Raw genomic sequence first — 17,081 nt, forward strand, 5'->3', positions numbered from 1 at the left:
CCCACAGAAATCCGCAAGACAGAACAAAAGGTGTTATAGGGGGAAAAGGAAAAGAGGAAGGAAGAAGGATCTGACATTTAGAGCATTACCTATATTTGTCAGGCATTATACTAGGTAACTTACATAATTATTTCATTTAGTTCTTATATCAAACCTGTGACTTAGCCACTAGTATCCCATTTTACAAAAACAGAGATAACAGAGGCTAAGAGAGGTCAAGTAACCTGTGCAAGGTCTCGCAGCTGGTGAGCAATACAACCAGGTATGAATCCACCAAATCACACTGCCTGTGCATCACCATGGCTCAGGCCTGTGGGATCCTCCCGCCCTTGCACTCAAACACATGATGAGCCACTTACGAGGGGTGCTTCATGGCTTCTAGGATCTCCGTCAGGGTGGAGGATGAGGTTAAGGAGCTTGCTGCCAACTGCTGAGAGCTGTAAACAGAATGTCCAGTCAGGAAAGCAAAAAAGCACATTCACGGTCATAAGCATGAACCTTAGGAACTACTCCCTCTACTTCTTACAGAGCTAGAGGCCAAAGATGACATTGATACTGATGGTGTTCAAGCAAATGTTAGACAGCTACATCCCTAGGGATATCTCAGAGGGGTTCCTGCTTTCAAAGCGTACACATTAAGATAAAAAAAAAAAAATCAAAGTGGTTTTATGTTCAGACTTGCTTCCCTTAATAAGCACCTCCCCTTTTAATAATGCCTCAGGTACTTCCAAGAGATCTCCGTGGACTGTTCTGATTTTGCCCCCAAGGCCCTCCCCATCATTTAACCTCACCAGAGAGTGCCAGGTAATGAGGTAAGAGCATGGGGACAGAAGCCCAGTATCTTCACTTACCAGCTGGAGGGGCTCTAACTTTTCTTGGCCTAAGTTTCCTCATCTGAAGAGGGGGATAATACTATTCCTAGATTTCAGTGTTGTTGTGAGGCTAATGCGTGTAAAATAGCACATGTAGGGCTGATACCCACAAAACCCTAAAAGGTAAACATTACTGAATATAATAACATCAACCTTTTGAAACTCAGGTTAAAGGAGCAGATGAAGGTCAAAGAGCTGAGAGGTATCAGGGTCCAGGTTTGAATCCAGGTCTCACTGCTTCCAGAGCCCGTATCTTTCTACCACCTATTGCCTGAGTTCTTCCTCAATGGGCTGATGGTACCTTTACTTTTGATTTATTTATTTTTTTATTATTTAAAAAAAAATTTTTTTTAATGTTTATTTATTTTTGAGACAGAGAGAGACAGAGCATGAACGGGGGAGGGTCAGGGAGAGAGAGGGAGACACAGAATCCGAAGCAGACTCCAGGCTCTGAGCTGTCAGCACAGAGCCTGACGCGGGGCTCGAACTCACGGACCATGAGATCATGACCTGAGCCAAAGTCGGACGCTCAACCAACTGAGCCACCCAGGCGCCCCTATTTATTATTTTTTAAAATGTCTATTTATTTATTTTTGAGCGAGAGTGAGGGAGGGGCAGAGAGAGAGAGGGAGACAGAGAATCCCAAGCAGGCTCCGCATTGTCAGCACAGAGCCTGACGTGGGGCTCAAACTCACGAACCATGAGATCGTGACCTGAGCTGAAATCAAGACTCGGATGCTTAACCAACTGAGCCACCCAGACTCCCCTGGGCTGATGGTACCTTTAAACATGCTTAATACTCAGCAGCTGAGCCCAGTTCACTGGGTGTGGGACATTCATGGCCATGTACTATACTAAATCTGGGGCTTGTTCCAGAAGCTCAAGTCCATAAAACTTCTCTCTTTCCTCAGCCTCAGCCTTCTCCTATTTGGAGGGTCCAGGACTCAGTGGAACATTTCAGGATCTCAAGTTAAAAAAAGCCTGTGAAGGGACACCTGGGTGGCTCAGTCAGTTAAGCATCTGACTTCGGCCCAGGTCAAGATCTCACAGTTCATGAGTTCAAGCCCTGCATCAGGTTCTGTGATGCCAGCACAGAGTCCACTTCAGATCCTCTGTCCTCCTCTCTCTCTGCCCCTGGCCCACTTGCTCTCTCTCTCTCAAAAAAGAAATAAAAACTTGGGACCTCATCAAAATAAAAAGCTTCTGCACAGCGAAGAAAACAATCAGCAAAACTAAAAGGCAACTGACAGAATGGGAGAAGATATTTGCAAATGACATATCAGATAAAGGGTTAGTATCCAAAATCTATAAAGAACTTATCAAACTCAAAACCCAAAAAACAAATAACCCAGTGAAGAAATGGGCAAAAGACATGAATAGACACTTCTCCAAAGAAGACATCCGGATGGCCAACCGACACATGAAAAAATGCTCAACATCACTCATCATCAGGGAAATACAAATCAAAACCACAATGAGATACCACTTTACACCTGTCAAAATGGCTAACATTAACAACTCAGGCAACAACAGATGTTGGCGAGGATGCGGAGAAAGAGGATCTCTTTTGCATTGTTGGTGGGAATGCAAGCTGGTGCAGCCACTCTGGAAAACAGTATGGAGGTTCCTCAAAAGATTAAAAATAGAACTACCCTATGAGCCAGCAATTGCACTACTAGGCATTTATCCACAGGATACAAGGGTGCTGTTTCGAAGGGACACATGCACCCCCATGTTTATAGCAGCACTATCAACAATAGCCAAAGTATGGAAAGAGACCACATGTCCATCGATGGATGAATGGATAAAGAAGATGTGGTATATATATACAATGGAGTATTAGTTGGCAATCAAAAAGAATGAAATCTTGCCATGTGCAACTACGTGGATGGAACTGGAGGCTATTATGCTAAGTGAAATTAGAGAAAGAGAAAAATCATATGATTTCACTCATATGAGAACTTTAAGAGACAAAACAGATGAACATAAGGGAAGGGAAACAAAAATAATATAAAAACAGGGAGGGGGACAAAACAGAAGAGACTCATAAATATGGAGAACAAACTGAGGGTTACTGGAGGGGTTGTGGGAGGGGGGATGGACTAAATGGGTAAGGGGCACTAAGAAATCTACTCCTGAAATCATTGTTGCACTATATGCTAACTAATTGGGATGTAAATTTTAAAAAATAAAAAATATAAATAAATAAATAAATAAATAAAAACTTAAACAACAAAACAAAAACTGTGAAGACCACCCCCCTCTCCTCTCCCTGCCCGGAAGTGAACTTCCTTCTAATGCCTGCCTGAGTTCCCACTACAAGAGCCTGGACAAGAGGCTATCCTGTCTGTGTGAATGTCTTCGACAGCAGAGAACGTAGCTCCTCTATGCAGTCCATTTCCCTGAAGCAGTATCAACCACTAGTCAGTTCTTCATCATGAAATGGGACCTGTTCTTTGTAATTTTCGTCACTGGTCCTGATTCGTGTCATTTTTGGCCTTCTCACCTCCAGCCTAAGCATCCCCAGTTCCCCTTCTCTTCCAAAAGCAGAACAAAACCTGCTGCTCAATGAGGAAGCAGAGAAATGCACTCCCTCCCTGTGCACCAGGCAGCCCCTCCAATCTCCTCCACATCCAGAGCTGAAAAATCAGCTGGACTTGATGGGAATGCAGGCCTGGAGGGACAAAAGAGACTACAGAAGTCCAGGCTGCCTGCTGCCTCTGAAGTGATCATCATCCCCAGAGTAAGCGAGGTGCAGTGCACTAGATGCAGGTAAAACTGACACAGACTGAGTGACAGAAAGGAAACTGAGTGACTGCTGGCAAGGGCCAGGCAGGCAAGGTGCCACAGGGGGCCTTGTGCTCTCAAATGAAGACAAGCCAAAGTCAAATCTGAGAACATTCAGCTAAGGACAGCTCAGTCAGTAGGACAGTGAGGCAACAAGACCAGATTGGGCAGAATATTATAAGCTAACACAGCTGGGAAGGAATTAAAAAAGTTTTTCAGATTTGACAAATGGCATTAAAAGCTGGAGCTCTTTCTCAAGTAAACGAGGTCCAAGTAGCTTCTTTTTCCTCTGGATACTCAGGAGTAGGAAAGAACAGCCATGTTTGGGCACAACCAGCAACTCATTTGCTGTTCGTTCATTTCCTTAAGTGGCAGATACTGACTGCCTGCAATCATGTGCCAGGCAGTATGCCAGATGCCACAGAGAACAGGATAGACTCTGTCCGGGCCCCCTTCCCAAAGCCTCCTCCTGCACATGCCTGATATGTTTCTGTGTCTCTGTGGGCACCTTTTAGCTATTCTGGAAGGAAGGCAGGACACAGATCATTAGCCCCATCCAACAGGTGCTGGCAAGGCCTGAGTGGCCCAGGCTCCCAGGCAGAAGTCACGGCCACGTAAGAATTTGGGCCTGGGACTCTGGCCTCCCAAGCTCCGTAGCCTTTGAGGCCAGACCATCCCCACTCCCCAGAAGCATGAGTTCGGCCATTCTGAATCTCACCTGCTGTCACTGGAGTTTGCAGAGAGGAAGCTCTGTTCCCCTGAATTCTGGGAGTTCCCAAAGGCTTGGCTGCTGCCTCTGTCCACAGACTGGCCCGTGCTTACCCCCAGACTGGTGCTGTCCAACACCGGGGTGGCTGTCTGGTCCACAGATACCTGTAGGAGATTTGAAAATGAACAAAAACAAAATTCTTTAAGGTTATTTACATACATGTAAACAACTCCATTCTTCTCTCCTTCCCAGGCCTCAGTGAGCCCTGGTGGACCAGAGCAATAAGAATTTGTGCACCCCACACGAAGGCTGACAGGAAACCGCCATTCACAGTGAAATCCCCAGAGCCAAAGAAATGGCACCAGCACCTAACTCAAACCACAGATTTAAACTAAAGAAAACTCTCTACAGAAAGAGTAAGGGAGTCAGAATCATTCCTGTGAGACTGAGAAATAGGAAAGAAGGAACACAACTAGAGACAAATGGGTGAAGATCCCAACAAATGCCTTCGCTTACCATGGGGCATCCTTTTCCACTCTGACTCTCCTTTCCCATAGCTGTCAAACAGTCTTCTAAGCACCCAGGTCCAAACCTCAGGGGCACCTGATAGCTCCTTTCCTTCTCCAGTTTCACCTCTAAAGAGAGGCCTAGTCCTGTGGCCTCCCCTCAGCTGACTCACATGTATCTCCAAGTGACACTCTTCCCACCAGGGGAAGGCTGTAACAGCCTCCTAACCGACTCCCTTGACTGCAGCCTCTCCCCTGAAGACCCTACCTGCCAGCCACCTCCCTTTTTCATCCTCCTAAAAAGACAGTTCTAATCTCACCACTCCATGACTCTGAAATCTTTCAGGTCTCCCCATAAGGCTCACAGGCTCACAGGGTCTTGCAAGTCCAGCAAAAACAGGCCTGACCTGTGATCACTCCACACTGCCAGCCACTCACCCACATACACATTCCCAGCCAAATCAAACCCTGTGTGTTTAATCCTGTCTGTATGTTCCCCCAACCTGAGGTGCCCTTCCCTACAACTACAGGCTAAAAATCCATCAGTCTTGAGGACCATTTCAAATGCTGCTGTCTTCGTAAAATGTTTTCTGACTCACTTCACCCCAGCCCCCAAATGAAAATCACCTCTCTCTGTCTGTCTACTTTGGACCTCTATAACCCCTCTCCTGGAAGCTGCCAGGTTTTGCTTCATGTAATGGTATTATATTGGTCTCATTCCCTTTAAACATCTAAGAGCACAAGACCATGACCTGCTCACCTAGAAAAGTTGCAATGCACAGCAAATATCTGTGGAGAGAATAGCAAGACTTCCAGAGCACTTCAAGAAAAATGACTTAGTCCCTCTTACATGGGGCTCTTGAGTACTTCAGAATAGAGTCTTATATTATCAAATATTTTGTTGGGTATCATAAAAATCACTCCTTCTAAAACAGAGTGTCTCAACCTTGGCACTATTGCCATTAGGAGCCAGATAAGTCTTTCTTGGCAGGGGGGTGGGGGGAGCTGTCCTGTGATTTATAAGATGTTGAGCAGGGATGCCTGGGTGGCTCAGTCAGTTGAGCATCCGATTTCAGCTCAGGTCATGATCTCACAGCTCATGGGTTCAAGCCCTGTGTCGGGCTCTGTGCTGACAGCTCGAAGCCTGGAGCCTGCTTTAGATTCTGTGTTTCTCTTTTCTGCTCCTCTCCCATTCATGCTCTGTTTTTGTCTCTGTCTCTCTCTCTCTCTCAAAGTAAATAAACATTTTAAAAAAATTTTTTTAAATAGATGTTGAGAAGCATCCTTCACCTACTAGATGCCAGTAACACCATCCCCTCATCACTGCCCCCATTTCCAGCTTTGACAATTAAAAAAATATCTCCAGATACAACCAAATGTGCCCCAGGAGAGACAAAGTTGTCCCCAGTTCTTAAAGAACCATCTCCTACATCAGACTCAATGATTTGCAAAAAGACGCCAGACAGACTTTGCTAGCACCATAAATACATGGAGAAATGCAGCAAGCAGCAGCTTGCAATTACCAATCACCATCTGCCCCTAACTAGCAAGACTTAGGAACAGGTACTATGCCACAATATTAAATGAGAAGTTAATTGAGGGAAGCTAGACCCAATTCTTAGGTGCTGCCTTCCAGACCACTGTAGTGGGGTCATCTCTCATCTGTGGCACCTGAGAATTGCCCCATCAGCCTAAACTGCCAGAAATCTACATGATTCCTACAGCTTTCTTTTAAGCAGGGATGTGGTTAAGGAGTCCCTTCTAAATCAGAAATTGGCAAATCTTTTTTGTAAAGGAGCAGAGAGTAATTACTTTAGGCTATGTGGGCTAGATGGCCTGTTAAAACTACTCAAATCTGGGGCGCCTGGGTGGCGCAGTCGGTTAAGCGTCCGACTTCAGCCAGGTCACGATCTCACGGTCCGTGAGTTCGAGCCCCGCGTCAGGCTCTGGGCTGATGGCTCGGAGCCTGGAGCCTGTTTCCGAGTCTGTGTCTCCCTCTCTCTCTGCCCCTCCCCCGTTCATGCTCTGTCTCTCTCTGTCCCAAAAATAAAATAAAAACGTTGAAAAAAAAAATTAAAAAAAAAAAAAAAAAACTCAAATCTGGGGCACCTGGGTGGCTCAGTCAGTTAAGTGTCCAACTGTGGCTCAGGTCATGATTTCATGGTTTGTGGGTTCGAGCCCTGTGTTGGGCTCTGTGTTGACAGCTCGGAGCCTAGAGCCTGCTTCGGATTCTGTGTCTCATTCTCTCTTTGCCCTCCCCCACTTATGCTCTGTCTCTCTCAAAAATAAATAAATGCAAAAATTAAAAATTAAAAAACAAAAAAGCAACTACTCAAAACTGCTTGAAGGATGGAAGCAGCCAGACAGTGTAAATGAATGGGCATGGCTCTGTTCCAATAAGAATTCTTTCTTTTCTTTTCTTTTCTTTTGAGAGAGAGAGAGAGAGAAAGAGAGAAAGAGGGAGAGGGGCAGAGAGAGAGGGAGAAAGAAAGAGAATCTTAAGCAGGCTCCATGCTGTCAGTGCAGAGCCCAACACGGGGCCCGAACTCACAAACCATGAGATCATGACCTGAGCTGAAATCAAGAGTCGGACACTTAACCGACTGAGCCATCTAGGCACCCCATCTTCCAATAAGAATTATGTATAAAAGCAGATGGTGAGTCAGATTTGCCCGTTTCCTGACCTCACTTTTATATCATACAATGTTCATCTTTTAAGAGGCTGCTTAGATCTTAATACCAGGAAAGGTTATGCTTCTTCCAAGCAAATGGTTTGTCTTTTTATCTTATTACCACTCTGAATCCTGGAACAGATGTTTCCCACTTTTCTTTGGCTCCCAGATAGTACAGGACTGAATTTAGCACAAAACTCTAGATACTTTATAAGTCCTCAGATAATGTAGTATCTTGTATTTTTCTTTTATTTCCCCATCTAGTCACATTTTATTTTGGAGGTTCCATTTACTTCCATAATCCACCTGAATTAACTTTTCAGAATACACAAAAAGACAAGAAAAGCTGGATGGACTGAATTGCAGTCTTTGTGCAGAGACCTGGAAAGAGGCAAGTGGAGGGAGATGCTTGGTGTTGGATGCAATTCCATTCATTTTTTTAAGATCTTATTTTTTGGGGCGCCTGGGTGGCTCAGTCGGTTAAGCGTCCAACTTCGACTCAGGTCATGAACTCGTGGATTGTGAGTTTGAGCCCCACGTCGGGCTCTGTGCTGACAGCTCAGAGCCTGGAGCCTGCTTTGGATTCTGTCTCCCTCTCTCTCTGCCCCTAACCCACTCACATTCTGTCTCTGTCTCTCTCAAAAATAAATAAACATTAAAAAAATTAAAAAAAAAAAATCTTATTTTTAAGTCATCTCTATAGCCAAAGTGGGGCTCGAACTCAACCTCGAGGTCAAGAGTCACATGCTCTACTGACTGAGCTAGCCTGGCACCCCAGATGCAACTCCATTTTAAGAGCTTTGTCCAAAATCCTCCTTCCAGAAGGATTCCATGTAACCTGCATAGATACCCTGCTTCCAGCTTCCAGGTATCTGCTTCCAGCAGATACCCTGCTTCCAGCAGCTGCAATTGAATCTCTCCCTCTTTTCAGTAGGTTACAGTTAGGGACTTGCTTCCAAAGAACAGAGTATAGCAAGGGTAAAACAGTAACTTCATAATGGAGACAGCTGGCAAATACCGCATCACGTGCTGTTCACGTGACCGGCGATGTTGTATGGGTCCCATATACCAGCTATTATGTAGTGATAAGGAATATGCTTTACCGCTGAGGTATTCTTGTCAAAAACCCACAACTCTACCATGAGAAAAACATCAAACTTACCCAGATTCAGAGGCATTCTTCAGGATATCTAGCCTGGGAGCCTCAAGACTCTCAAAGTCATAAAAATAAATAAAAACAAAAATAAAAGCAAACAACAAGTAAAGACTGAGAAAACTGTCACAGACCAGAGGGCACTGGGGAGACATGAAAACTAAATGCAACATGGTGCCCTGAATTGGATCCTGGAACAGAAAAAGGGCATTCATAGAGAACTGGTGAAACCCAAATAAAGTCTGGTATTTAGTCAATTAAACAAAGAAACCCTCTTCAGCAACAGCAATCCCCAGTCTCCTTCTCTTTTCCTACACACCCAAAGCCATGGAAGAAGATGAGGGGGGAAGCTCTGCCAGGGATGCCTTACAGGTTAATACTGTCCTCAACAGGCACCTCCTAGGACCCTCCAACTCATGTGCCTATCAGAGCCCTACTACTTTCTTAGGCTGGAGGACAATCAGCCACAAGGAAGCTGCCAGCCCAGCTCTCCAACTATACCTTGAGGGTGGTAGACAGAACACATTGCTTTGTCTTACCTGGAGACAAAATGGGCTAAGTGGTGTTCCTGGTTTCCCCTCACCTGACTCCTTTAGGGCATTTAGAGGCAACATAAAGGGACCCATGACAGAATCTCATATTCAGACAGCTTGGGAATAACTCCCAGCTCCATAGCCAGGAGATTTCCCAAGGTTTATAATATCAGGGAAGGACAGAATATCTTCCCAAATCAAATCTCTTCCACCTGCCCTCATGGAGTTTACCATCTGGGAGTGGGAAGGAAAAACAGACATTAGACAAGGAATGCCCATATTAGGACAGCTCTATGCCCAGGAGGGGCTTGGCATTTGCCATCTCAATTAAACTGGATTATCTCCACAGGTACAGCCTCCCTCCTCCACATGTCCATCCCAACCCCTGATTCTCAATGCTTATTTATATTTTTATATCTTAACATCACTCTAAAAAAGAAAAGACATTATCAATAACTAGACATATAATAAGATAAATACACAAGAAAACCCAGTGAAAAGGATAGAAAAAGTGAGAGAAAGAGAAAACAAGGGTAGGAAAAGTAAAATTTTAGAATCTAAGTACTTCGATGATAACGTTTTAAACGTCTAGACCTGCGGCATGCAGTACAGTAGCTACTGGCTATATGTGGCTATTTAAATATAAATTAATTAAAATAAAATGTAAAATTCAGTTCCTCAGTTGCCACTTGTCAAATGCTCACTAGCCATGTGTGACTAACCATCTGTGTTGGACAGCACAGATACAGAACATTTCCATCATAGCAGGAAGTTTGATTGGACAACACTGTTCTAGAGCAAAGGCGGCAAACAAAAATATGTACAAGGACCAGTAGGTATATATTAGCACACCTGACTAAAGGCCATGGGCTGCTCCAAGGCCATGTGACCACTGCTGGGAAGGAAGCCAGGCCCAGTGTCTAGCTTATTTCATAATACAAGACAGAAACCTGGATTTCTGTATGAAATCTCCTGATTTTTTAAAATATTTCCAACCACTTCAAAAATTAAAAATGCACAGCAAGGCTGAACATGTTTTTGGGAGATGGGAATGAAATGAATGTCCTGCAGGGAAAACTGTGCTCTTGGCAGAAGTCTGACGCATAGATTTCTGATAAGAACCTGCCTTGATGGTGGAGGGTTTAGGTTAGGACAATGGTTGATTAAAGTGACCCTAGAGTCCTCCGGGCATGGGGGGGGGGGGGGACTGAGCCCCCGGGGGATGTGAGCCTTTTGTTCATTCAAGTTTCCAAAGAGGGAAAAAAAAAAAAAAAAAACAGATCAAAGGGGGAAAAGTCTACTTTTAGTCACACTGACTCTGACTTCCCAGGGTTCCCACCAGCATGCTGTGCACTACTGTCCTAACAGCTTCAAAGTGCATCCTGCAAAAGCCTGGGGGCCTGTGGTAGCATCTCTGTTGCCATCACAGGTTGCAACTGCTGGGGGCTGGGAGACTTCTCCAATCCCCCACATACTTAAGCCAGAATGGTTCCATGTTTGTTGGGTTACAGTTCAGAGTTTGGTGTAAATTATCCATTGGGAAAGAAAGGGTTCCATTGTTCAAATAAACATTTTTGTGTCTATCTCCACCATCAGTATGTCTGAGGTGGTATTTACAGAGCCCCTCCCAAGTGCCAGGCTAGGTGCTAAGAATCAATGGTGAGCAACACAGACATGGCCGCTGCCCTGTGGGAGCTTAGTCTCATGAAGTTGGGCACTAATCAAACCCAGTCATACAAATATAAAGGTAGAACCAGGAGAAGAACTGAAAGGAGGGGCACTATGTAAATCTAAGATGTAGGATTTGACTAGACGACTAGGAGTTAACCAGGCACAGAGGGAACAGTATGTGCCAAGGCACTGTGGCAGGAAACCTGGTGCCTACGGCAGTCTAGAGAAAGGCTCATGTCATTGGAGTCCAAAAGTGAGAAAGAGGATGACAGAAGATGAGGTTAGAAAGGGAGGGAGGGCCTTGGTCATGTGGGACCTTCCAGGCCTTTGTAAGGATTTTGGCTTTTACCCTAAACGAAAGAAAGCCACATGTTATGAACTGAATGTATGTGCCCAAAATTCATATGTTGAAGCCCTCACCCCCAAAGTGATTGTATTTAGAAGTGGAGCCTTTGGGAACTGATTAGGTTTAGATGAGGCCATGAGGGTAAAGCCATAATGGGATTAATGTCTGTTATCCTAAGAGAGACCACAGCTCTCGCTCTGTCTGCCACCTGAGGACAAACGAGAAGGTGGCCAGCTGGAAGCCAGAAGAGGGCCCTTACCAGGAACCGAATGTGCCAGCACCTTGATCTTAGAGTTTTCAGCCTCCAGAACTGTGAGAAGTCAATGCGCTGCTTAAGCCCTCCAGTCTCTGGTGTTTTGTCACAGCAGCCCCAGCTAACACACTGTGGAAAGGTAAACCCTGGATGCAGGCTGGGGAACAGACTGGAGAGGGCTGGGATGGAAGCAAGAAGACCATGCTGGAGGCTGCCTCAGGACCAAGATGGGAAATGGCCACAGGGACAGAGGCTGGGGGGTGGTGATAGAAGTGACAAGTGACTTCACACGGGGCTGATCTGCTGAGAGCCATACATTCCTGTGAGAATAACTGGCTGGGGGTCAGGGGGTAGGGGAGGGAAGAGACCCTAGCACCGGCTCAGGCCTCAGGTGGCAGGGGCCTGTCCCCCTCGACCATGATATTCCTTCAGGCTCCAAACTGCAGACTAATGATATCATGAGGCTGACTTCTGAGGAAAATTTCATTACCAAGGGTTTCTCATGCTCTCCAAATTCTTCTGTAAATTTGTGATGATAAAAATCGATTTCCAGAGAGCAGGGCACGGAGAGGAGAACTGTGTAGCTCTGTTCCACTTATCAGGCAGAGTGACACCTTCATTATCATTAGAATGATGAATTGGTGGCACAAAGAACCATTTTCCAAGACTGGTGCATGGCCCTGTTCCCTGCAACCCTCTGTGCACTGCTATCTGTTTTAATTTTACAGGCACTTCCTTCCCAGAGCAGAGTTAGAGTCCAGGGTGATGCTGCTCTCCTGCTTGGCCAAGAGGAACCCCTTCTCAGCAGAGAGCTGTCATCAGCGGCCAAAAATTACAGGCATTACCTTTGCGACTCAGCCAGAGGTATAGGACTTACTTTGCAAGGTCCAACAGGGTCACCCCAGAATTTCAGAGATCAAAGGCATAGGAGAGGTCACCCAGGCCCAGTGCATTTTCACCCACACACACACACACACACACACACACACACACATACACACACACACACACACACACGGAAAAACAGCTGACTGGACCAATCAAGCTGGTTCACTACCTGTACCAACTGGCCCCTGTCCTCCCTCCCCTCTCCCACACAGAGGTACATGTTTGGGGGACTGACTATATGCCAGGGTATAGCTAACCACAAACATGCTTCATCTCAGGTCCCTCTCACAGCAATCCTACAAGGAGAACACAGTTACTAGTCCCATTCTACAGATGAGAAACCTGAGGTTCAGGGAGGTTAGTGCAGCTGCCCAAAGGCTCACAACTAGTCTGATGCCAGAGCCTACACCCTGACAGTCTTCTAACATGCAGCCCCATTCTTTGAAAGAGCACACAACCTACTCTTTGTGCTTCCTGGTCCTGGAATTAGGGTGGAAAGCAGAGGCTGCAGGAATAGGGAGTAGGCACTAATAAACAGATGTTTGCAATGGACACTGAAACCTGGCACGGTAGGAATCCTATCCTAATCCTAGCTAGTATCCAGCCACCACATCCCATGCAACATGCAATATTATTGCTGCCTCATGCATTCATTACTGGAAGTGTTACTTAGTTTCCAAATATGTGGGGCTTTTCTAGTTACCCAGTTGTCCTTTACCTGTAACTTAATTGCACGGTGCTCAGAAATGTGCTCTATGGGACTTCACTCCCTTGAAGTCTGTTGAGAAATAGATACTCTTTCTAACCCTCAAAACTATCCTACAAGGAAGGTATTTTTATTTCCTTCAAATCAGGAAACTGAGGTTCAGGTGGTTAATTAACATCCTTAAAGCAGCTCCCTGGTACAGTGCTGAAGATGAAATCTTAAAGGAGTCATCTGACTCCACTGGCCTTTCTCCATTCCCCACACAGCACGTTAGAAAACAAACACCACAAATTTCATGTTATGTATATTTTAACACAATAATAATAAACAAAACAAACAAAGTTAAAAAAGCACAATTTCATTTTGTGTAAGTATAGAGGCTCCCTTACTACATATGAGTAGAGACAATTTATTGATTTATGTGTAAGCATAACAACACACCTGGTGGGTAATATAAACTTTATTCGTGTGCCTCTCCTAACAGCTCATTGTGGGAACTTGTTCACTCTTGTTCCACCTGGAATTTCACCATGTGAAGCTATGTGGACTGCTATATTATTATAGGACTTATAAGACAATTCTCTTCTGGCTCTGCTGATTTTTCTTATGCTAACTTCTAATCTAAGCCTAAAATTTTTCACAAGAGGGTCTCTCATTAGAAAGTAAAAGGTTAAAAAGTCCACCCCAAGTTTGTTCTGAACCAAAAATGTAGCATGCTTTCCACACTTAAAGATCAGAGATTCTTGGATTAGAACTCAGAGATCCTGACAGGGATTTGCCCAGGGTCATGCAGCTCACTGGGAAATGGCATGCGCAGATCTCTGAAAACCTGCACAGACAGGCATAGCACCATGTGACCTCTTAAGCAAGGGAAGACTCCCAACGCTAATTACCCCCTTTCCCTCCAGGCACAACATGGTGCAGGGGCTCAGCCACTCATGACTTGTGTGCCTTTGACTAGGTAATATATTTAAGCCTCAGTTTCTTCATCTGGAAAGTGGGGTGATAATACCTGCACCTCACAGACTGTTGTGAAGACTATGTATGCAAAGCCCTTTGCATAGCAGCTGGCAGAGTGAGTATTCAATGTTGCTTTTATGACTTCCACCAAACAGGGATCCCTTAACCTTTGCCCTTGAACTTCTCAAGTCTTGTTCTTAGTCTGCCTGACTCTACATAAACCCTTTCAACTCTTTCAAATCTCTGTAACTAAGTCAATTTCATATACTTATGGGCATCGATAAAGGGCAAGGAGCCCAGTTTCTCTTCCACTAGGACCTGTCAGAACAGTAATTACTAAAGCCAGTTACAGAGCAGAGGTCACAAGTCAAGCCTGTTGGTCTTGGATTTAAATCTCAGCTCTACCCTGTACTAGGTAAAGCACAATTTCTTTGTGCTCCAATTTCTCTTTGTGTCAACTTGGGATAAATTAGCTCACAGGCCATGTAGTAAGGATGACATGAGAGAATACTATGTGTTTGGCACAGAGCAACTGAAGAATGTTTATGCTTGGAAGGCCTGTGGAGGTCTGGTCCCAACCCTTTATTTGACAAATGAGTTAAGGGAAGTCCAGAGGCGAGGTGAACTGCCCAGGGTTGCTCACAATTAGCCTATGACAAAGCATACGCCTATTAATAAATGCTTGCTGTGTTTTTCACCACTTCCTGCCACACTGTTAATGAATTTATCAGGTTGTACTGGCAGGAAAAAAATAAGTGCTCAGTCCTTAAGAAAACATATTTCATGTTATATGGACAAAACACCTAAACGGGAAGATGTTGCTGTTGTGGCAGAGAATCAATGGCAACCTTGTGAAACAGGCAGAGCGGGAAACCAATGCATCAACGCTGATGCGATCATCTGTTCTCTCACATTAATCATTTCCATCCCCCTCTGCGGCCACCAACCCCACGGAAGGGAATGACACTTCTGAGATTGAATTCAATTTCAGCTGCCCTTCCAACTCAGCTTCAGCCCAATTCCACCTGTTCAGAGCCGAGCAGAAGCCTTCTGCTGATGGGACAGGCATGCAGGGGCTTCAGAGCCCTTGGAGTTTGACTGACCTGCGGGTAGAAGGTGGACGACGCTGTGCGCGGGCTGCGGACAAACTCCATAAAGAAGGCCCCGTCCTGAAGTCAGAGGAGGAGGAAGCAGCAGCGGCAGCAGCAAATGCAAGGGAGCAAAGGAACAAATGTGGACCCGTGGTGAACCATCAGGGGAAGGAGAGGGTATGAAAGAAAAAAATAAAAATAAAAACAAGGAGGGAAGGAGAGAAACAAGGGCATGTGAGGGGGATGGAGGGAAAGAGAGAGAGAGAGAGAGAGAGAGAGAGAGAGAGAGAGAGAGAAAGATCCACCCAGAAAGACCATATCCAAATGCAAAGCATTAGCAGGAATCCACACCTTCTTGGGCAGAATACCCCACCTGTGTGGGAGCAAGCACAGGGATCGAGGTGTGTCCAAGCTCCCTCAGGTCTCATCAGAGCCTGGCTTGGATGCCAGCACCCTCCCACATAGCTCTGAACTTCCTTCAGACCTATGTCAAGGGAGAGGAAAAAGCCACTTGGTGGGGATGGTGGGGGAAAGGTTTCAGGGGTCGCTTCCTGGCCTCCCGCCTGGCTGGATGACCAGCAGCCCTCTTGGAGAGACAGAGGCTTGAGGCTTTCAATTCTGCCTGTTAATAAACATGGCAGCCAGATGGGAGAAGAGGATTCAATGCAAGAAAAGTTCATGCTTAATTTTTTAAGCAAATAGGGGATCCAGAAGCAGCAATACCTTCTCCTCCACTGGTTGGATAACAAAATATCAAGAAGCTGAGACATATAGAGTGTCAGAAACATATGCATCATGGGATGGGGGTGAGGGTGGGGAGGTGGAGAGTTCTGAAGCTGTCTTCCTCTCTGAACCTATTCTTGTGGGGTGCAAGCTGCCATGTATTTGAAACAAAAACAACATAGAGGACTTTCCCGAAGACCCCTCCTTTCATCTTACTTAAATTCTTGTCCCTTCAAAATACTCTTTATTTTTTATGCATTACCACTGAAATTCAGAAATGGCACTTGATAAATCTGAAGGTCTACTTTCTTACAACTTTTCTTCAATTCTCAAAATGGAATCACTGAAGTATATGGGTTGGGTGCCCATTTTATCAATACTGTTGCCATTTCCCATCAACCACTGCGAACTCAAATAACAAACCATGGAAATATGTGGCTGTGGAGATACAATCTCAGGACCTCTCTGCATCCTAACACAAGATGCGCTGACTGGGGAAACTGTTGGCATTTCTAAGCATGTCACACAGAGGTCTTCCCTTTGGCCATCTCATAACATCTACATTTCTCTTTGACTACTTGGGGATCTACATCTGTGACAAATGATAACCGTCCATGTGGATTTTAGTGCTCAGGGGGAAAATCAGAAGAGTGTGCTAATCGGCAATCTAATATTTGGCCATTGGTGTATTTTAACCTTAATGCTTGTGGTTCTATAATTTCTCTGCTTCTCAGTCCGGCCCTGGGCACTGGTTCTAATCCTCAAAGATGGCAATAAGTAGGGGTAACAGCTAGAGGGCAGCGCACAAGATGCTTATGAATTCTCACTGTTCCATTTGTGTCCCTTCTCTGCTAGAACATATAGAAGTAGAGCTGCTAATGCTGCTGAGGTTTACATACATGTGAAAAGATTCTTCCTGGATGGATAGATCGTTCCTTATGCAGAGACTATCCTTGGGACTGTACCTAAAGTCACTTCCTAGAGCTGGGTGAGGGAACTACAGACTGCAGGCCAAATCCAGCTACTGGTTTATTATAGTCTGTGGGCTAAGGGTGGTTTTTAAAAATTTATATGGAGATAGAAGTACCTACATAATAGCCTTGATCTTGCCTGTTGGCTCACAAAGCCTGAAATATTTATTTAGGTTTGCCAACTGCTAGTCTATAGAATATATGAGCTGCCTATAGCCTCAGTTTATACTTTCTTAGATT

General features: G+C 45.1%; 1 protein-coding gene across 12 annotated transcripts in view; it reads right to left on the reverse strand.

Annotated features, from left to right (window-relative positions):
* DEPDC5 (DEP domain containing 5, GATOR1 subcomplex subunit) overlaps positions 1–17,081 on the reverse strand; it is a 127,029-nt gene that overhangs the window by 20,394 nt on the left and 89,554 nt on the right. For 6 of the 12 annotated variants that reach the window (XM_043557936.1, XM_043557935.1, XM_043557937.1 and 3 more), the window contains 3 exons: positions 15,160–15,225; positions 4,378–4,532; positions 360–437 (listed from right to left, as the gene is read on the reverse strand). In XM_043557936.1, coding sequence (XP_043413871.1) covers positions 360–437; positions 4,378–4,532; positions 15,160–15,225 — 299 coding nt within the window. The remainder of the gene's footprint in view (positions 1–359; positions 438–4,377; positions 4,533–15,159; positions 15,226–17,081) is intronic. The other 6 variants (XM_043557944.1, XM_043557939.1, XM_043557945.1 and 3 more) reach the window with 1 other exon arrangement.

The sequence above is a fragment of the Prionailurus bengalensis genome, chromosome D3 (assembly GCF_016509475.1).
Source record: "Prionailurus bengalensis isolate Pbe53 chromosome D3, Fcat_Pben_1.1_paternal_pri, whole genome shotgun sequence".
NCBI classification, from domain to species: domain Eukaryota; kingdom Metazoa; phylum Chordata; class Mammalia; order Carnivora; family Felidae; genus Prionailurus; species Prionailurus bengalensis.